This window comes from Tachypleus tridentatus, chromosome 8, assembly GCF_004210375.1.
Source record: "Tachypleus tridentatus isolate NWPU-2018 chromosome 8, ASM421037v1, whole genome shotgun sequence".
Taxonomy (NCBI): Eukaryota; Metazoa; Arthropoda; class Merostomata; order Xiphosura; family Limulidae; genus Tachypleus; species Tachypleus tridentatus.
Window position 1 is genome coordinate 9,416,901 of NC_134832.1, and position 23,928 is coordinate 9,440,828.

At 34.6% G+C, this 23,928-nt stretch overlaps 1 protein-coding gene across 1 annotated transcript in view; it reads right to left on the reverse strand.

The window, feature by feature from the left end:
• The window catches only part of LOC143258499 (tubulin-specific chaperone D-like), a 114,897-nt gene that overhangs the window by 83,385 nt on the left and 7,584 nt on the right, over window positions 1-23,928 (reverse strand). The window contains 2 exon segments of the mRNA XM_076517553.1: window positions 3,479-3,617; window positions 15,798-15,982. Of these exon segments, the coding sequence (XP_076373668.1) occupies window positions 3,479-3,617; window positions 15,798-15,982 (324 nt within the window).

The following is a 23,928-nucleotide window of genomic DNA, read 5'->3' on the forward strand; positions in this document are numbered from 1 at the left end:
AGAGAAAATAGGAATGAGAAGGTAAATATCTGAGGCACTGACTTTGATCATCAATAAACCTGAAGTAAAAGACAATCTGAAGGTAAGAAAGAACTCCATGGTAAAACAAGGGAAGTTGATGAAGTAACTGAGGTTAAAAAAAAGAAGATATTAGGGATGATGAACAGACAAAAATAAAAGCCTGGAAAAAGAAGAAAAACCTGTTCAATAACATCTTTCTCTAAGATATTCAAAACTCTTTCTGGCAGATGCTAGTAACAAATTGGATTACAAGAAGTAAAAGAAATGGAAATAGGAGACAAAGGAGGAAGGGAGGAAAAACAAAGAGTCAATCCCTCTGATAATACCTGAATGACCCAACAATCAGCTACAAATGGGTGCTACAGGTGAGCAAGCTATGCTATGCCTGAACTCAAGGGATAGTACCTATCAATATAGATAACATTGAAGGCAATGGTGAGATTGCCAACCGATCAGAGCAGAAAAATAGATTGGGTGAACAGGGAGAAAAATGGTATCCAGAAGATGAGAAACAAGAGAGAATTACAAGAGATGAGAAATCAGAGAAGAAATAGAGGAGTGTTAACATGCAGCTTCCACTCAAAATTCCAACAAACAAGAGACATCCCAAAAACAGAATGGCAAAGAAAAGGAGCCAGAAGTAGTAGAATACTAAAGGTGAGACAAACATGTGAGAATGTGGATAGGGATAGGTAAGGAGAAAGGATGTAGCATCTATGCTAGAACAAGAGACTCCAATTTTGATAATTAAGAAAGGGAAACATCCCATTGTGAGCCTGAAGTATGCGTCTCTGCCCAACAAGGTGGACAATGCATGATGGAATCCATCATGCACGTGAGAAAAAAGTTGATATGTATGGACCTGAATATACAGAAAAGAGAAAACAAATAGTCAGTAGCCAAGCCAAGATGAAGCAAGGAAGGTGAAAAATCATACAACACAAGAGAAAGGGACAAAAAGTAACAAAACTAGGAAACCATATTGAATTATAATAACAAGGAAGAATGAGGTAAATCAATAACAGAAGTATAACAAAAATGTGGAGAAAACAAGCAGTTAAAAGTGTCACTCTCTTAAAAATGATTGCCAAGAAAAAAAAAATCTCTCCCCAAGCCAAAACTCCAACTCCAAATGTAACAATGGTGTGGCAGTAGCATGAACTTGCAAGTTCATACTGCAAACAGGAAAGAAAAAATAATCAAAAGCCTTCCACAAGCTAAATAACTACAACAGAAAAACAAACGTTGTCAAAAAATCACTAATCACTGGCACAAGAGAAAAAAAATTACATATCTACATGCATGAATGCCTATTTTAGAAGTAATGATTTAGCACTCAGAATGAATTAGCTACACTAGCAAAGTGTATCATAATACTATTTGTGGAGGGTTGTTGCACATTTATTTGCATGCTATAGTACAGCAACATTATATGGAAATACATGAATTTAAGTAGAAGCCTCAAGATTAGTGGCATGCAAAAAAGTGCATATAGAAATAGCAGCACAAAATAAAGGAAAGCAAATATGTTAGCAGAGGCAAGGTATCATATCAGAATTTAACAAGTTGTTGATGATCAGCAAATACTAGCACTTAAGCTCTGAAACATTGGTTTTCCTCAGACTGTGATTTGGAAAAGTTCACACTCTTCAAGCAGAACATCTCTTCATACACGCACTTCAAACTTAATTCGAGGATTGCAATGAGATCTCTTCCATCATTCCTACATGTTTTTGGATCTGCACACATTCACTTTGATCACCTAATCCTATCATCTTAGCATGTGCAAAACCTTATGTTTTTGTCTTACTTAGTTTTTCAATCTTGTATTAGCTGTTTTAAAAAACTGATATTCAATAAGTGAAGAACCTAACTTGTTTTATTAAGTAGGTAAAATAGATAGTGTAACATCATATGAGAGGAATAAGTTAAACATGATTCATTTCATAGCAAACAAAGAGTATTACATTCCTGTAATTTTGTAGATGATGTAATAAAAACTTAAGTGAAAGTATATAAAAATGTAATAATATATCATCCACAGTGTATCTGCTCAATCCAATGTCAATGAGGCCTCTCATCCAATACAAGGGCTCATCAAACTGGCTTAGATGCAGCCAATATAGTAGTGATCAAGAGACTTAATAATAATAATAATATTAATAATTTGTTTGAACAATAATTTTTCATGTAAACTAAACAAAGTTGATGAACAGTAATTTTTATCCTTTAGGTTCATGATTTTTATTAACATCATATCATTTATTTACTTATTTTACTTTACTAATAAACTTTACTAATTCTGAAGAAAAACTGACAAACCAATAAGCTAGTATTTTTGCTCACAGCAGTTCAAAAGCAATGACACCAACCTTTCATTAAAATGTTTCCACAACTGTATTTCTGAGGTTTGACCATCAAGTCAATGACAAACACTTGTCATGTTTCAAATTGTATTTTTGGAATTTCCAAGCAGTTTCCACTAAACTACATGGTGTCTGAATAATGTTTGAACCATAAATGATTTACAGCTTTCCTTAATTTCAGATATGTGACTGATTATGGTACTGTCAAAGCATATGGAAGTAAAGTTAATCTTGTTGTTAATCCAAACTTCAATTGATTTAAAAGTACAGCACTTTGAACAATTAAGTGCCTATGCTTCCAATCTTTTTGAATACCCTGTATGACTTACAGAAGTATTTAGCACACATAGTTTTAAGTAAAGACTGAATAAAAAGCAGAAGAGGTAACTATTGACCAAATTTTTATTTTCTATACTTTATGATCCCTGATCCTATAAGACTGAAAATTTATTTTCTTCCTATTACACTTTGCAGTGAACATAATGTAAATCAGAGATAGTAAGGTTTTGTCTATTGAAGGGCTTGTTACATGACAATATATTAAATATTCTTTCCACTAAGGAATTTAGTTATTTCGAGAGTATAATAGAAATTAAAAAAACAGCATCAGATTCCAATGTGCTACAGAACATATCTTATATAAGACTAAAGATTGGTTCTGTTGTGTCTGAGATTTCTAAATTAATCTTTTTTTTTATATAACTGATAAAATGAAGGCAAAAACATTAGTGAAAGAAGTGCCTGACATTTCAATGAACACTGGGTCTCATTTTCAAGGATCTGATCATGATATTTGGAACTTCATAGTCCTGCAGCTTCAAAATCAGCTACCTTAACAATTAAAGACTGAAACAAAAAGCTGCAAACCTTTCCAATATTTCACTTGTAAAATGGTACACATGAAGAAGCTTGGACTAAAATATGTGAAAATGCATAAAACCCTATGGCATTGTTAGTTCAGTTAAACTTTGATAAGATGTTTCTGCAGATCATCACAATCTGCATTCTGTTTTAAGATACAAGTTAATGCATGACATTATTCTGATACACAATCATACACATGTAATTACAGTTTGTAACTCTAGTCATACCTTTAAAGTCCACTTCAGAAATGAAAAAAAGTGCACTTCCTTGACATCTGGACGAGTAATGAAACGAGCTGCCAGAAAAGCAGCAGCATCCTGGACCTTATCTCCAACACTGAGATATAATTTAATGACATCACTGATTCTGAAATAAATCATATTATACAATATCAAAGTTTTTGTAAAGAAAATTAATAATTTTGCAAATTGCACAATAAAATTTGCTTCTCAACTTCAAAAAATATCAATAACAAATAATAATAAAAATTAAACTATGAAGTTATGAAATTCAAGTTAACCAAACTATGTAGTCCTCAATTTCCTGTGGTAGAAGCACAAAAAATATCTCAAAGTAATAATGAATTACAGAGAACTAAAAACAAAATATGGAAATAAATTTTTCAAAATATATCATGACTTTGAAACAGAAAATTTAATCAATGCTTTCACAGGATTTAGCTCTATCAATATAGGCTCAGTCAATTTGACCAACCACATGAACTTGCTGTACTTGGTTCAAAATCTTTATACTACTAATTTTTGATACAGTGTAAATATATCATCATGAAATTTGTCAGTTTTCAGTAAACAAAAAATAATGTTTTTAATGAAGTATTTTTAATAAACTAAAAAAAAAATTGTCAGAGAATATATACAATATTTGTTTTGAATAATCTGTGTGCAAATTAACTTTAAAAATACTTTTCTTCATCTCAAGTCTAAAATTTCATTTGTATAATCATTAAAACTTCCTAAATACATTTCAAATGTTTGTTTTCACTATAACTTTACATCTTATCTGTTATTTTCTCTACCCTAACTCTATACAAGTTTGGTCAATTTGACTGATCTTGTAACCACCAAAAACAAAAATCAAAATAAAACTAAAGTTATAATTTTCCTATATTGAAAATGTATTTCCAATAGGTACTTTCCTCTTCTCACACAGACATCCATGCGAGGCTAGGATGAGAATCAAACCATCTTTATCTGAAGTCCAAGAGAAAATCTAGAATCATTCTGACTTCTGAACATGACACATTAGCTTTGATCAATCAATCAATTCAGGGACCTGACATTTACTACCAAAAGGATGTCTGTATAATATAAATCAGCTCCCCCAACAGCTAAACTAACTGGAATCATTCAAAAAGCAAGAGCATCCTCACAATAAAATACATGGTAGTATGGTCTAGTATAATCATGAAAACTATGATTGAACTGACCAATAAGAAGCAATAAAGCACTTGACATGGAGTGGTACAGATGAGAGAGATCACATGATGAAGTAATTTTTGTCTTACTTCATCATGGATAGGAGAAAAAACAAAAAAATTTGTGGAACCAATCCTAACAGAATGCATCAACAGCTAGAGCTCAAGGATGAGATACTGGGGACTAAAAGAGGGGTAATGTGTGATTTTTGAGGGCTGTGACAATGGAGAAATTCTGTCAGGTGAGAAAAACAATCCACTACAAGACTGAAAGCACCCAGAACGTGACTTGCAACAAGATGAATGTGGTGCAAGTGTTCCCAACATGAAGATTCACTACAAGAAGTTTATGAGTATGGCTGGCCAACTCCAGTACAGAATGAGCCAGAAGAAACCAATCATCCATATAATAGTGGAATTGTAACCCCAGAGCATAGATAGTGAGAAAAAGCTCTGAACACCCAACAGAAAATGTAAGGGGCAGAAAAAAGCCCAAAGGATAGGGTAAGAAGCTGATAAAGCACCCCATAATGGATGAAACAAAGATACGGACAAAATTAAGGGGATAGAGGGATATGGTGATAAGCACTAGCAACACCTGAGTTATCCAGAAGCCCAGAAAAAAAATGCCCACAATAGGGTGCGAAATGACTCCATGGTAAAACAGAGCAGTTGAACAAAGCAATTGAGGAGAGACAAATTGATGACAGGATTCTATTCCCAATGTTTCTGGAAAACAATGGAGAGTTTGAAATAAAATCCTGGTGAAGAATGTAGAAAAAGTTCGATTGGACTACTGAGATAGTAGTTCCTGAACCTTTTCTGTCAGATACTGGCTGGTTATGGAAACTCAAGGCAGAAAAGACACAGGAAAGTGGGAAAAAAATGAAATTGTGAATCCTTCTAATAAAGCATGAAAAATACAATGATCAATAACAAAAGGATGTCAGTGATGAAGAAATTTGGTTAAGTTTAGCTCCTACTTGATCAGAATCCACTAGATAGTACCAAACACTGTTGGTAACATTTGTGTGTATTGTTGAAGAAAATTATGAGATGATGCACCCTGAAAAGATGGAAGAGATAAGGGTTGAAAGAGACAGGAAATACTGGGCTCCAACGGAGACAAATGGGCAGCAAAGTTAAAAATGATAGACTGCTGCTGTACTAATGTAACTCATGATTCAAAAGACTCAGGGATTGTCTCAAACACAAATTACCAAAGAAATGGAGCCATACCATATCCCAAAGAAGAAATACAAGTTAAGGTTGCATCATAACTTAAAAGGTCCCAACAACAGAGAAACCACATATGTAGAGCCAGAGTCAAAAATTAAAACATGTCAAACTGTGATCTCAAAACCTCATGATTTTGGTGGAGAGCCTCAGAGAGGAGATAATTGGTAGAAAGATAACACAAAAGATTTGTGACAGTAAGAAAAAAGTAGCAAGATTGAGCATGGGTCATATTTACAGGAGATTTGGGATGAAAACACCAAAAAGGCAAAATGGAACCTAACAATTGCTGGTCCAGAAAAGGGCAGGCTTTATGATGACATGCAAGAGCAAACTGATTCAAAGCTGACAAGGGATGAGGCATACTAATCCCATCACTTTATTGTGTCAGCATGTACCCAAATATTTTGGAATGGGGGAACCAAGTTGGGATGGAAAGATTGGCCATAGTAAGGAAGGAAGCAGTTGATAGGAAATAGAGAAAAGAGTTAAAATGTCACATACCCAAGAAACAAAACACAAAAAGACCGTATTAGCCCCAACTGACCCCTTTGGCAACAGCATGAGAGAACATGGCAAATTCAAGTGGTAGAAACAGGTGATATAAGCCTCTGTCTGCTGAACAGGCTCAACTTGTTCAGGAGGTAGTGAGGCAAGGTCTACAGACACAATTTGACCCATGTAACATTCTATCTTCCAGCTAATAAACACAGATAAATACTCTGCGAAGTCACCTGCACCTGAGGCCAGAGATATAATGGTAGTTGCAGGTGTGACCCTCAAAGTGATAACATGAACTTCAGAATTCAAAATAAGGAAAAATCAACCAATAATTGAAAGCATAAATGAAAATGTAACTGTACTAAAATGGAATTGAAGTTAAGAAACAGTCTTAATAGAAACTAGAAGTGAAATAAATGGAGACCACTTTGTGATTATGCTGAAGTCAAATGTGAAACTTTAAATAAACAATAAGGAACATGTCCAAGCAGAAACACTGCCAAATAAAAAGTGATAGTTTGGTAGAGGCATATGGAGGGAGTCACATGCACCACGTATGCCATACTTCCAACTGGTGAAGAATTGATGCATGGTGATGATTTGTATAAGAGATATATTGGAATCATTTCATTCCAACAGGGGCTAGGAGAAGGCTTGTGGTATGTGTGAAAAAAAAATCTGTATACTGAAAGGAGCACTCAACGAGAATGATTGGAGGGAATTACCATATTGGAATTAACCTCTCTTTCTTTCCAGAATAACTTCAAAGGTAACATGAAACTACATTCATTTATCCTTAGTAGACAGTATGTTATTGAGATTCTCCGAGCTGCTCACGTTTATTTCATCAAATATTTTTATTATAATTTATTTTACCTAATCTAACCTTACGTAACTTAAAGATACCTACTTTTTCATTTGAATTCATTTATAATAATAAGGAATATGAAAAAAAAGAAATAAAGTAAAGTACTTTCCCATGTCTCCTTTCTTTTTTTGCTGTGTAAAGTACTTTCTCATGTCTTCTTTCTTTGCTGTTTACTATTAAAGACACTTAACCCTTCCTGGTAATAATGCACAAAATTTTTATTATTTTTATTATTTATTAATTTTATTATTAAAGTACTTTCTCATGTCTTCTTTTTTTGTTGTTCACTATTGAAGACACTAAAACCTTCCTGGTAATAATGCACAAAATTTTTATTTAATTAAATAATATAAATAATATAGAATAATAACATGCAACATGCAGGTAATTTCCTCAATCAAAATATTTCTGGCTTTCTGATTGTGTGACAAAAGCCATTACAAATTCATACAAGCTAGCTGTTATTCTTCCTGTAGGAATTAAACTTGTACTAAAAAAAACTGACAATGTTTTCTTCAAAATACAACATAATACAATATGTCCTTTGATAGAAGAAAACTTTTGCTCTCTATTTATTATAGATAATATATAATTAAATGAAAGAGAGAACTATTAACAAACCCTAAAAGAGAGAATATGACAGGTAGGTGTGGCAACAGGGGTGTGTCTGAGCAACACCACTTTTATAATGAGTAATTTACATTGAATTTTATACTTATTGGAGGGGTAATGAATAAAATAGATAAGATGCAATGCTTAAGTATGTCACCTTTCTCACACTAAGGAAAATTCAAAATTTTAAAAATATTTCCTTATAAAATTAACAACATAATATTTACATGCTATTAAAATATAGATTATTAGCTATAATTTTATGCTACACTGATTGGTATACCATAAACAAATAGTTTAATAAAATTTTGAACATAAGCCACTAACACCTAGTGACACACTCCGTAAACGATACCTGGCTAGATAGGTTTAATAAAGATTAGTTGGTTGTTTAGCCTTAATAACTGTAAAGCAAGTAGGCTATCTGTACCAAATGGCCAATTAAAAAAAAATAAAAGTAAAATTATTACAACAATTTCCAAATTTCAAACTTAAAAAAACTTAAATACAATTAAAAAGATCTATGGCAGTAATAGTATCAGAATAGACTGACTCAGCTGCAGTGTCACCAAGTTCATTCCCACAAATACCAATACAGGTTGGCATCCACAAAACTGAATAGAAAGGGATGATAAAAAGAATAGACTGACTCAGCTGCAGTGTCACCAAGTTCATTCCCACAAATACCAATACGGGTTGGCATGCACAAAACTGAATAGAAAGGGATGATAAAAAGAAATGGGTCACTCTGTTTTGATTATCAACAAGAAAATTGTGAAAACTAATGTCATGCAATTTCATGGCCACCAGAGATCTAAGCAAGTCTGTATAAACAGTACAATTCATGTGTTACATTGCTTCTACATGATCAAGAACAAAAAAAAATGGAGTACAGTTTGGCAGTGAACATAAAAAATAACTCTAGAATCTAGAGATCCTAGCAACCAATAAACCACAATAAACCATGTCAGAGTTCACATCGAACCATCTATAGAAATTGGAATGGAAGGATGTTTTGAAAGGTGTTCGGGCAAAAAGAAGATAGTATTTCCAATCTGGTGTATCCATCTTTCTCAGATGACTCAAAGAAGGGTCACAATTGGAGATGGTAATAAGCCATGATGGGATGGGTTCACCTGTGAAGAAAGCAACATCATCCAAGGACAGACCCAACTGCATCTGGATATGAAAACGTAAAGGAATAATAACAGACTGTTTATTCTGAGAAACACAGCCCACTGAAGAAGGAAGATGCAATCCCAGTCAGGATCAAAGTTTTGAAGCATACAGTAAAGAAAGTTTCAGATGGCAGAGGTGTATATGAAGTTCATGAGACTTAGTGTACACACTCTGGAATGAAGAAGTGTGGAAAGCCCCACTGCAGAGCTGATACCACAGATGGCAAACTGGGTTCAGCATCTTCAAGGCTAAAGTCCTGGCAGAGCCATAGATCACAGACCCATAGTCCAGTTTCAACTTATTGTGAGAACAATATATCTTTTGCATAGAACATCAATCCACTCCCTGAGAGGTAGAAGAGAAGACATGGAGGATGTTGAGTGCCCTTGTACACATGATGCATAGCTGTTTGATGTGTGGAATGAAGGTCAGCTTACGATTAAAGGTAAGTCCATAAAACATTGCCTCAGGGATCACTGGAAGAATAACTTCATCAAGACGAAGCCTGGGATTGGGGTGAATACCCCATTGGTGGCAAAAGTGCATGAAAAAAATTTTATAGAAGGAAAGGGTAAAACTGTTTGCTGTAGTCCACTTCAACAAACAAATGAAGGCAGTCTGAAGCTACCAGTCAATAAACCTTATTCTTGATGACCGATACAAGATGTGAAAATTGTCAACATAAAGGCAATTTGCAATGGTAGGAGGAAGTTGTCCACTGATGGCATTAATTTTCACACTGAAAAATGTGACACCCATGATGCAGCCCTGATGAACTCCAAATTCCTGTGAGATAAAACAGAAAAGTGTCAAACCCACATGGTTCTTGGACTTGCCAGTTCATTATAAAATTTTGCATAAAAGTGGGTAAATGGCCACATAACATTAATGGAGATCTTGCAAAATGCCACACCTCCATGTAGTATCATAAGCCTTCTCAAGGTCAAAAAATACAGACACAAAATGTTGTCGCTTGAGAAAGACTTCTCTGATCAATGTTTTAAATCAAATCAGGTGGACCACAGTGAAGTGCTGTTGATGTAATCCACACTAAGTGGGCTAAAGGAGATTTTTTATTCAAGGAACCAAAGAATATGAGCATTAATCATTCTCTCTAAAATCTTAAAAGAGACAGCTCATTAAAGCAATTAGACAATACTTTGAAGGAGTCTTGAGATCCATCCCAAGCTTAGAAAAGGGAGGACAAAAGCCCAGTGCCAAGCATCAGAAAAAGCATTCTCCTGCCAGATCTGGTTAAGAAATCAAAAGAATAGCAAGAAAAGCACGAGACAGATGGAGCAATATCTCAGTGAATATTATTAGGTCTAACCGATGAAGGGCAAACTTGGGTTCCACCAGTGTAAAGGGGCAATTATAGTCATAGAGACAATTGGCCCAAAAGGAAAGAGGTGATCAATCTGTCTGAAACTTAGTGGCAGAGAAGGTGGAAGACAAAAAAGAAGCACCAGATGCATGAGAAAAGCTTTCACTGAGAGTATTGGTGATGTTCTGGATATAAGCATCTTCCTGGCCATCAGAGAGCAAAAGTGAAAGGGGAGAGAAGTATACTGCCCACTGAACTTCCAAAACTTGTCTTGTATGATTTTGGAACTGGTGACAGAAGAAATGCTAGTTATGAACTTGATCCAAAATTCCTTTTAGCTACAACATTTTACCTGCCATGCATGGGCATGGGTCCAGTGGAAAGCAACGAGGTTAAAAAGTGTAGGATACTTACAAAAGGTATCCCAGGAACATTTTTTTTTTTATCCTTCTGTGCCATTTGGCAGGTAGGATCTTCACTATGGGTGGGAATACTGTGGAAAACATGTCAAGGCTTTAGAAACAGACTGAGCAGATGCCTGCATGATACAGTCTGTCACTGCTGTCATCTATTGATGGCTTACAAACAATGGCAGGATCAAATTTTGAGAGAACAGTGAAAGATGGCTGGGTCCAGGTTTTACCAAAGCATGCAGGTCAGGTAGCATCAACCAGGGGTGGCTTCCCTCAAAATGATAGGAAAATTATCACTGCCCCATGGGTCACAGTCAACCCTCCAAAAAATGTGAGAGAAACATGACTGAGAAATCAATAGCAGTAAAAGACTAAGTGCATGAAAATAAGTATGAAAACCAGTATTGGAGAGAGAAAGATTGTGATCTGAGAGCATACATTCTATGAAACAACTTCTACCATCAATATCAGCACCATTCCACAGGGGATTATGTCCATTAAAGTCCCCCAGGATTGAAAATGGAGATAAGCAACTATTCAATATGAACATCAATGTTTTATTGATCACAGGTGTCTCCAGGAGACAGGCAGAGAGAACAAACAGGGAGTAAGAAGACTTGTTGGTGCTAATAATGTTTTTTTACTACATATAACGTATCAATCCCTGAACTGAATTTGAGTTGTTTTTCAAAATATACAGAAAAAACGTTTAAAAAAAACCATTACTGTAAACATTATTTATGAATCCCATGCATTCAAAATTCATGTTATTTCTTAAATCATAAAGAAATTACTTTGTGACACTGCTAAAAGACTTGAACAAAACTCAAACCCTTACAGACATTAACATGTACTGAAACTAAAAATATTTTTAATAACAAACAATACCATCAGTTAACCACCCAAGACTTTATTATGGTTTATCTAAAATTCACAAAGAAATTTCATTACGATATATTGTTTTGAATATTGGAACACATAAATATACTTTAGCTGGTTTTTAGTTTAATTTCAGAAGATATTTATGACCAAATGTATTTTAAAACAATATTTTAAATCTTCTCAAGAAATCCAACTATTGAAGTTTGAAGGTAATGTTTTGATGTGCTTGTTTTAATATTTCCAACAATGTGACTATTCACAAACCAGTTTTTGTTTTTTATTGACATTACAATTTTGCAGTTAAAGGTTCTTATTTTCTACTGAATGGAAAGATTTAAAATCAGATTAATGACATAAGTATGGGTTCAAAACTGGTGCCAATTTAGTTTGTTTTTAATTTCATGCAAAGTTACACAAGCACTATCTATGCTAGACATTCCTAATTTAGCAGTGAAAGACTAGATGAAAAGCAACTAGTCATCACCACCCATCATCAACTTTTGGGCTACTCTTTTACCAACGAATAGTGGAACTAACCATCATATTATAATGCCCCATGGTTGTGAGGGTGAGGATATTTGGTGATACAGAGATTTATACTCTATAAAGCATTCCTTCATTCACACCAACAAATTTGTAGTAACCACTGTAAAAGTTACACCCCATTATAATACCCCCATGGCTGAAATGGTGAGCAAATTTGGTAATACAGAGACTTAAACTCTAAAAAGCATTCCTTGATTCACACAAACGAATTTGCACTAACCACTGCTGAAACATTTCCACACAGAACAAAAACCTTAAAACTCAATTCACACTGATACACTAAACAACAATAAAATATCTCACTGCAGTTTACCATTTATCCCCGACATCAAATTAGAAATAATCAACACTTGAAGAAAACTTGCTACCAAACACAAAATCTCTGTTGACAGAAACTGGGTTACAAAGATACCTATGTTAAACTATGAAGCAATATCCTCTCATGGGACATCTTTCTTTTGTACTGAATGTATCTCTGTAAACTACTTGTACCTGAGGATGATAAAATCTTGCACAATGTTGTACATTTATAATAAAGTTTTTCATTACCTAATCAAGCCATCTTAAAACTTTATTCCCAATTTGTTGCAAGAAAAACTAGTTAAAATACTGTTTCTAGCAATGTTCCCAATAGCTAGTGTATCCACACAAAATACTCATAATATTTTGAGAGATACATGTCATTTACTTTATTTTAAATGTATTAGTTATAGATGTACTGTCTTCAATACACTGCAATATGAAATGGTGTGTCTAATGGTTGCAAACTATGAAAATTCTTATTTTCTCACATAGGTGCTTGCATCATACTCAAAAAGAAAGCAAAGCTCAACTAAAATATAAAGATACATCAAACTATCAAAAGATTGTGATTATGAATGCTCTGATACCAATGCATTGATGGTAAATTTTAAGAATTAAAAACAATCACTGATAATACCTACAGCTAACAATATTTTCCAATGTTCAAAACATTCATTATTACCCCCATCTTGTTTATGATATTTAAGCCATTTCTTAGTAATTCCCCTTTCTGTTAAGACTGGTTTTATGGTCTGTACTCACCTGTAAACCCAAAAGCATGTGTATTCCATTTGCTATTAGCAATGGACCAAGCACACATTGGAGAATTAATGATTACTACAATTCCAAATTGTACTTTCACAAAAATTACAAATCTTTCAGTAAATGTGAAAACTATGTTATATACAAAAGTTCCATTACTTTTTAACAAAGTATTTCCATGAACTATGGATTTTGACAGAAATATCATGTACTTGTTTTCATTCTTAAGTTTTGGTAATTTACTTCATATTCTCTAATGTCCTAAATGAACATCAAAATATTTTTTTCATAACATTGTGTATGCTTCATCTGTAGATATTTCTACACAAACAATGTACCTAATTCCAGGATGATTAGAGATATCATCAAAGAATAATGAAAAGAATGATTGAGAAAACATTATATAAATTGAATAGCATAGTTACTGTTGTTTTTTTTGTTATTTTGCTGTAAGGAATATACCCCTCCCTCCTCAGACATTAAAGCTACAAAAAACAGTGTGAGCCACTGATCTATTTCTTGCAAAGTCATATATGCTTTGAGAAGCACAAAATGTGTATTCTTTTATTCTACCTCTGTGTAAACAAGGAAAACAACACATGTTGGACAAATTTATAATTATACAGTAAAATTGGCCTGCAACATACAAATCTGTGGTACCATATAGGTATTTTATTAAAAAAAATAAAAAAATTACAGTTCAATTATCATGTAGTAGAACAATTTTAAATTAATTCCCACAAAGATAAATACATATAAATTTTATACCCACACTCAACTATACAGCTGAATTGCAGTAGTCAAAATCTGCCTCAATAGTAACTCCCACCATAACAAGCATTTGGGAAAATATTCAACATTGGATGATCCATTATCAACCAGCAAACAGTTGCCTTTGCAACGTAAGTGTACTTATTTTGTGGATTACATTACAAAACCATTTTTGAAGAAATTATTGTTGTTGTTTTTTTATTACAAAAATTAAAAGAAAGTGAAACATGATTGATTTATTAATACTATTTATTTTCCTATACTAAGTCATTCAATGAGAGAAGTAAAGCACTGTGACAGCTTCTTTTACCAAACACATCACTTGACCAATATTAGGATTTTACAACTGAGTGCCACATTTTGAAGCTGAAGTTGGATATACTTTCATGCATGACTTTTATATTCAAAATGTCCCTGTCAAAACATACACTGATTATAAATTTTTACACTCATACTGGAAACACCTACTTCAGTTGTTTTTTCCATACTGGATGAAATAACTTGAAATGGTACAATTAAAATGAAAAACATAAGTAAGTGCCATGTTTAAGATCACTGCATGACAAATAGGCTCTAAAAAAATTTCTCTCCCTCACCAAAAAATTTCAAATACACCAGTGAATACTGGTTTTATTATGTTTTACAGAGCTGAATGAAGAGTGAGAGAGAAAAATTAAAATAAATCAACACAGTGTACCATGAGTGTCAGTTAGAAAATAATATTGCAAGTCAGTTGGAAATGGGAAAAGGAACACTACACTATGTCTGGATTAATGTAATGTTAATTATACAGTAGTTCAAGTTGTGGTAAGTGGTTGACCCCTAAATATTTACATCAATAATCTGCCAGCATTATAAAAAAAAGTCACTGCAAATTTAATTTTGAAATGTCAAGAAACAAGCTAATTTCATAACACAATTATGCAATTTGATAAAATTTACAGGGTGGCAGTACAGTCCTTGACAGAACAGGTGAAAGTTGGATAAAACAATACCCATGGGTAGAGACCATTACAAAAGCAGATGGACTCTAATCCATTTTTTGTCACCAGTACAATAAAACTAACAGGTAAGTACAGATCCAAATGTTTTCTAAAGGTGGGTCTTTCTTCTTAGTGTAAAGTTGTTATAAACAAGAATGTAATGACAATAAAAAAGGGTTAGATAAGAAAATTAAACTGATGGAAATTAGGAAACCCTAGTGAAGTAAATTGTAAGATGATAAGTGCTTAGTAGTCAAAAAAACAATTAAGCCATACAATTTGAGGATATATTTATAGAAATATTGATTAGAAGTCACAAAAGTATATAAATAATACAAGCATCAGTGACTTGTAACAAGGACACCAGTGTCCAGCAGAAACTATTAAATCCTGGAACTTAAAAGGTCTGTTTTTCTATACCATAACTCAGTTTTACCACTCATATTTCTAAATGTAGGAATTAGCAAGCAGTGTTCAAGTTTCAACACCTGAAAATTCCCTTAATCACCTGTTAACCTCAATCCCATACAACAACCGAGAATGTGGACACAACTCTCTTGATAGCTAGTAAAAGTTCTGGCTTTGAAAGTGTCTCACCTTTAGTCATTTCAAGTTCCCAGATCATGTCCTCATCTCAATATCATTTTTAATATATATAAGTAAATTTGATTACCTTTTCAATATATATATTTTTTTATCTGTTAAAATATTATAGTAACTAAAGGATTTACCTTTCCATAATTGGCTTTTTCTGACCTTCATTAAACTTGTTATTACTATCTAGTCTTCCCATATGAAATGGAATCATGACAATGATGGAAAGCCACAGAAGCAATATGTAACGTGTCTCCCATGTTTCATGATCAAATGGATCTTGTTCTGCCAACAGTGAGAGAACTGGTTCAACATCAGCTACCTAAAATATCAATCATATTAGACAAACTCAAAAAATATTAATAACATACATAATGTTCATATACAATCACCTGTATTAAAGCATTGGTTACATTAACTAGATCTGCATGTATTATGAAATATAGTCTTTATAAATTATAATGTACACAGCTATTTCACAAGTACAGGAATACTCAGCATCAAATTTTAAATAATGGTTCATGACCTAACAACATCATGATAATTACTCTCAATAAAAGAAGCATACAGATATACAACAGAAATAAGCAGACAAAAAAAAAAAAGGTTATACTTATGGTAATTCCCAAACAAGAACAAGTTGTAAACCTAGCTAAAGAAAATCTCTCACTTTTATTTATGTGCATGTGTTAAATAAAAACAATAATAAAAGACTATTAATGGATACCATAAAGCAAAGTAATCCACAATTCAACAATTTTAAATAGCTCTTTTGTCTAAGAAGAATTTTCAATTTAGGCCTCATTATGTATACCATCTCTAACAACTACTAAATCATTAAGAACTTCTGATAAAAACTATATATTAGATGATACAAGAAAATTATTGTAAATCATGTAAATAATGCATTAATGAAGTCAGTCATGTATAACAAACTAAATAAAAAACTGGAGAACCAGAAATTTACTTTCTTTTTCTTTTTTTAACAAAGTGCATTAAGTAACCACAGTGTCACCAAAAAACACCAACATCAGTAATTCCAACAAATTAAGACTAAACAAAAAATGTATAACAACATCTTAAACATGATGATGAGAAATCTACTTGAATTAAAAATGTATTCTAAAGACAGCTAGTATGAGTATCAAAACTTTAGTTAAGATAAAGTAAAGAACAACATTTCAACCTTCTTAGGTCGTCTTCAGATTACCTGATATCAAAGAGCACCAATCCCAAAGTGCACAGGAATGATAAAATGATGTGAATAAAAACCATGAGTGAGATGGAAGACAGGTTCTAAACCTCCTGCTGCCAATAGAGAGGGCACTATAGCCTGAAGATGATCAAAGAAACAGAGGATCAATGGGAAGAGGACAATGAGAAAAACAATATGGAGTATGAAGTGGAAAGAGAGAGAGAAATAATGAGAACCTCAAAATCAGTGGAAAAAGTTTCTTTGTTATTAAGCACAAAACTACATAACAGAACATCTATGCTTTGTCCACCACAATTAATAATACATATAACTAAGAGGTAGTTGAAAAAGGAAAAAGACAAAATGTAAAAAATTCAGGATAAGTTCTGAAGAAAAGTGAGCCAAAATCCATGATGGCTAAACATATGAAAGATGATGACAACTAACAGAAGTGAGAGAATGAGAAAAGGGATGGGATCCAACAAGGCTCTCAAGAATGATTGGCAGACAGAGAAAAAGAGAGAGAAACTAAAAAAATAACTAAAAATTGCAATCAAAAAACCTAAGCCAGGGGTTCCAAGAGGTTTATAATGCTCCAAAAGAATAGATCAAACAAGCAAGTAAGCAAGACAGAAGTCACAGATGTAAGAGGAAGGATGCAGACCCAAAAAACAAAATAAATACATTAAAATAGAGACAAGAAAAGAAGAAATGGAAACCAAATGTGTACCTATCACAATTATTTGGGTCACAATGAAGATCCCCTAGAAAGAGTTGATGGGTAGTGATAAGGGAGTAAAGCCAAGCAGAACTAAAGACAGAGAAATAGGAGTACCACCAAGCAGCAAAAAAGGACACAAGAGACTGGGGATAAAATATATATAAAAAAAGACAAGAGGCCATAGTAAGTAAATCACAATGATAAGTAGGGCAAGAAAGGTGTGGAACAACAGTCACAACATAAGAAGTATATGAAGTAAAACAATCATAAAACATTATGACATACAAGAAAAAAAGAATAGCACATACATGATTCATAAGTGCAGCAAACTTAAAAGGATATGGTCCTGTTTTTCATCAGGACATGAAGAGTCAGGAACAAAGGTTAGATGTGGAAAAATAAGGCATGCTCTGCAGAAGGCAAAGAAACAAAATAACAAGGGACTTTGGGGAAGCAATGGGCAGAAGAGAACTAATCACCTGATGCATGAAAGTGGGAGCATCCTCAATGAAACTTGTGTGGATACCATGCCTCACCCCAACTCAATAAAGATGTGAAAGTTAAATTATTCAAAACTTCTGTATTACCTCTCTATTGAATAAAAGCCGAGATCTATATGTAGAAGTGTGCTCTATTAAGTTAGCTAAATAGATAACAACTTAATGTAAATATAAATCCATAAACAAATCAGTGAACAAACTTAAGATATTTTGAACGGTCGTCTTTCAAAACAACCATTAATAAGACTTTGGTTGTCCTGCTCAGAAAAGGTTGTCCCTCCATAAGTAAAAATTTTCTCTCCTACACCTATTCTGAGTTTTAACAGTGTTTGCTGAGATGGTCCCGTAGTGACGATATCAGATGAAAACATAACACAGAGTAACTCACAAGTTTATATATGCAGTGCCTTTCATCAATTTCACCTTAGCATTATTAACACAACATTGTGCATCATTCTTTAAAAATATCTTGGGCCTACACCTAAAAACAAAGCTGTAAAGCACTCACTAAAAACCATAAAATAAACAATGATACATGTTGTTTTAGCAACTTGAGTAATTATGATACGCAATCTCACTCAAGTAAAGTAGTGGGATATGGTGATGCAATCACAAATTGAATCTCTCAAAAATAATTTAGTGAATGTTGTGCATCAAGTGTACTGAATTTATTTCCTTTCTATCATAAACATGGGTACATTATTCCTATTATACATAATGAAAAAAAACTTTGTTTTCATCTGAAAAAGCATACAAAAAAAAGCTATTGTTTTTCTCTTTATTTTCATGCATTTTGCATGCATTCCTATCATACAATTTGTATACGGCAGAGATTAGGGGAGGTTCTCATTAGTCACTACCATATAACAAACAGGTTTTCCACAGTAGCAATGTTTATGCCGAAAAACTTAACTTTCTAAGCATTCAAAAAGTCCACATATATGTTTTACCTAATTACTAATGGCATTTCTTCTCAGCAATACATTTCCACTGAAAGACATCGATAAATTTTTCACCCTCCAGTGGAGCTGCCATTTTCTACTAAAAAAACATATAACACGATAAGTGGAGCAATCATCAATTGCAATTGGTAGACTGTCACCCATACACTGCATTTTAAATAAGAATGTTATTAATTTGAAGATGTCTTCAATGGTGTGCACATATTTGGGGCAATTCCTTTGCATTATTGCAGGTGCCTTGAAAGGCAGGTTATGATTAGTTGGTTGGTTTGGTTGTTTATGGAGCAAAGGAACAAGGCTATCTGTGTCAAACTTCCAGTAAAAAGTTAAAATTAAAGTAAAATTATTAAAATTCATAATAGAGAATTAAGGTAAAACAAGACAGTTTAATTTTTCAATTAAAAACATAAATAACGTTAAATCCAATTTTTACATCCAGTCCACAGCAATAAGAGAAAAACCACAGTAATACAAGTTGTAAAGGACTTTCTGTAGCATAACTGTAATTATCATGACTTGCCAGGATGACTGAAAAATAACTTCAAAAAACAACATTAGTCACTTGAAGTTAGCCTTTCCAGTCCTGGTTTAGAGTTATTTGACATTAAGCTGTTTTCAGAATGGAAAGTAATACAAGTTTTAAAAGACTTGTAGCAAAATTTTAATTATTATAACTCACCAGGATGACTATTGGATAGTTCAAATAGCAGCATTATTCACCTTAAGTTGCCGTTTCCAGTCTTGGTTTCAAGTTATATGACGTTATGGCCACTTTCTAATTTCAAATCAAACTAGAGGTACTTTGATTCTTTAAAGGAAATCACATTAAAAAAGTCTAATGTATAAATTTAAAAAAAAACTTAAATAGCATTAAAAAGATTAATGGCCTTTAAAAAACTAAAAACATGTTTAAGGTGAGCGGTGTCACCATCACCAATAACATTGTCTAGCATTACGGATAAACCTTGAGGCAAAATATGTTTAAAATGGTGGCATTGTTAAGAGCAGTAATGATGGTAAGACAGTAAAATGTGGCTTATTGTAACCCAAGTGTTACACATAATACATTGGTGCATCAGTCCCAGATAAAACAAAACAATGAGTTAAAAAACTGTGACCAATGCATAATTTAGTTAGAACAACTTCCTCTTTCCGATCCTAACAGAAACAAGATGGTCCAAGTCCAATAAAGGGTTTCATTTGGAAAACCTGGTTTTCAGGTTGATCACTCCAAGTCAACTGCCAACTGGCATGGAGCCAAATCTTGAATACAGGACCACAGTCCATGTATGGAACAGGCACAGCAGTGATAGTGCCAGAGCAGACAGATTTAGCTGTGGTGTCAGAGAGCCCGTTCCCACAAATACCAACATAGCCTGGTATCCAGAAAAGCTGTATAGAAGTAGATGTTAGAGAGAAATGGGCCAGATGGTTTTGAATATCAGAGAGAACAGCGTAAGAACTAACGTGAAGTGATTCCAGAGCCAGTAGAGAACTAAGCAAGTCAGTATAAATAGTGAAATTTGAGTACTGCTTAACTTCTATGTGATCCAGGGCAAGAGAAATGGCATACAGTTCAGCAGTGAACACACAAGCTGTAGAGGGGACTCTGCATGCAACCACTGAACCACAACAAACCAAAGCAGAGCCCACAGAGTCACCTGACTTCAAACCATCCATATAAATAGGAATGGAAAGATGGTTCACAAGATGTTTAGCATATAACAGTATTTCCAAATGGGAGTGTCTGCTTTCTTCTGATGACTTAAAAAAGGTCACATCTGGAGACTGTAAGAAGCCATGGTGGGATGGGCTAACCAGTGGATACAGCAATGTATTACAAGGACAAACCCAATTCATCCAACTGCACCTGGATACGAAGGTCAAAAGGAGCAATGGCAGATCTATGTTCTGAAAAAGTATGGCCCACCGAGGAAAGAAAACACAACACCAAGTGGGATGCTTTGATAAGGAATGAAGTTTCAAAGCATATGATGAAAACAGTTGCAAATGGCAGAAGAGCAGAGGAGGTTCATGAGACTGTGTATAAGTTCTGAACTAGGGAAGTGCGGAAAGCCCTGGTGCAGAGCAAAAGTCCCTGATGATGAACAGGTTGCAGCATCTTCAAAACCAAGGTTCTCCCAGAGCCACAAATCAGTGATCCATAGTCTAGTTATGATCAAATAAGAGCACGATATATCTTTAGCATAGAACATCGATCTGTTTCCCAAGTAGTAGAAGAGAGAACATGGAGAATGTTCAGTGCTCTTGTACATTTGACCCATAGCTGCTTGATGTGTGGTATAAAGGTCAGCTTACAGTCAAAGATAAGCCCAAAGAACTTTATCTGAGGGATCACAGGTAGCAAAACTTCACCGACACAGAGTTCAAGATCAGGATGAATACCCCATTAGCAGCAAAAATGCATGCAATCGGTTTTAGAGAGAGAGAAAGAAGTTAAAGCCGTTTGCTGTGGTCCTCTTCAGTAAATGATTTAATGAAGTATGTTGCTGCCACTCAATATACCTCATATTTGACAACTGACATGAGATGTGAAAGTTGTCAACATAGAGTACATTTGCAATAGTGAGAGGGAGTTGTTCAGTGATGGCATTAATTTTTATACTAAAAAGTGTGACACTCAGAACACAGCCCTGAGAGGCTCCAAGTTCCTGTAGAAAAGAAAGGGAAAGTGTTGAACCCACACAAACTTGGAATCACCTGTCCATTAAAAAATTAATAAAAATGGGGAAATGACCATGTAACCCATATAAATGGAGGTCTTGCAAAATGCCATACTTCCATGTTGTATCATAAGCCTTCTCAATGATAAAAATATTGATACAAGATGTCATTTAAAAAAGCTTCTAATTGACATTTCAAGTAAATTTAGGTGGTCCATGGTTGAGCTGTCATCAGAATCCACACTGGGTGGGCTTGTTTTTGAGCCTTCTGTGCCATGTGGCAGGCAGAATTCCACCATGTAATGAGAATATGACACCTTTTTTTCCTTTATTGTCTTTATTCGAGGGAGGTCTGTCAACCTCCATGGATCCTGCCTTACGTCAATTGGACAGGTCTTTGTTGTTGAAAGAGGATTCCAGTGACTGAGGACATGAATGAATGATCATTTTGGATCTTGGGGTAGGAGAAGATATACCCAAAGAAATGCCCATACCCAGAACCAAAGGAAGTGGATCTTTGGGTTTGCTGAAATATACGTTAGGCACAGAGATAGGTGTTGACATTGATTCATCAACTTTTAACCATGGAAGTCAAAGACTTTTCATTTGGTTTGAGAACGATTCTTTTGGTGACACAGAGAGATCCATCTGCACTCCCACTACAGTAATGGAATGAAGTGCAGCAGCATACATCCAAGATGAAGTGGTGAACAGCAACTTTCAAACCACAGGGTAAGTAATGTTTTGAATCATCTTCAAACGTTGCCCTCATTTTCTTCCAACCACTTAGAGCAAGAATGAAAGTAGGATGAATGAGAGCCATTGCACTTGATGTAATGAGGCTCCATTTCACACTCATGGGCATTGTGGTCCTTGCCATCGTAACAAGCATGAGTCAAGGAACCACGACATGTTGTCTTCGAGTGACTGAATTGCTGACACTGGAAATATCTAAGAGGGTTTGGAATGTATGGTTGTACCTTGCAATTAAGATCACCTGCCTCGATGGTGGCAGGTGGATGCAGTGATATAAATGTCAAAATCATGACACTGATTGGCATAATAATTCAATCTTTACAAGAATAGGTGCTCCTCACTGCAGAAACTCCTTGAGTGGAAAAACCAGCAAGAATCTCCGACTCGCAGATGTTCTCAAATCCCTCTCAACAATAACTTCTCATGACAAATTCAATGTAGCATGAGGCATGACCTCAATAGGTAAATCCCCAGTTGCCTTTGAATGCAAGAGAAGTTCACTGTGTGGAGATGTGGATGTTTCCACTAGGATATCACCAGAGCAAAGCATTTTACTGACTTTGGAGAGCGAGCAAGTCTCTCTAGTCTCTTCTGAATGAAAAAAGGAGATATCTGTCCTAAAGGTTTGTCTAACAGAGAATCTAATATAAGAAAATGAGGTACAGATGTTGAAGATTTGCTGCTCAGAATCTTCAAAACATGGTCGTTTACCTATGGACTGTTATTTCACTATTCTATTTAAGTTTTTACTTGGAGGATCCATAATAAAAAAGGAATATATTGGTGCCTACTGACCCCACCTACCATGAAGCCCTACGAGGAGGCATTACAATACCAAACAAGGACACTGCAGCAACACCAGGGTTTCATGAGCACTATACCCAAACATCAGCATCAGATACAATATCCACAACACCTGCTGAGAACATCCAACACTGGTACTTGGTTGACCCTACCTCAAGTGGACCATCCAGTAGACCCTAGGGGACCACCCTTAGACTGCTCATCTACAGGAATTTAAGGCCAAAGTGGTATGTTATGGTTGGACCCCTCAACCACCAGGATCCTCTCCTCCCCTTCATAGGTCACCACACATGGCAAACACATGGGTGGATGCTTAGATCCCAGAGGAGGTAAACTGAAAGAACAGAACCTTCCCTGACAGGTCCCCTCACCACGTACTGGACTCCATACTGAGGTGGGGCAGGCTATGAACCAAGCCTTGTAGTACACTGTGTTCTGCTAGAACTAGAGTGTTGCTGGAAGTTTCTGGGCCAGTCTGGATTTGTAGTGTGCAGAGCATGATTCAGAAATAAAAACCATTATATATGCATGTTTGAAAGTTGAAATAAACCAACAGAGTAATTCAATACAAACATGAAGATAACATGGGAATTACCCCTTCACTGATAAAATTCTTGCATTACTTAGGTTCTGTTGCATCTCCACA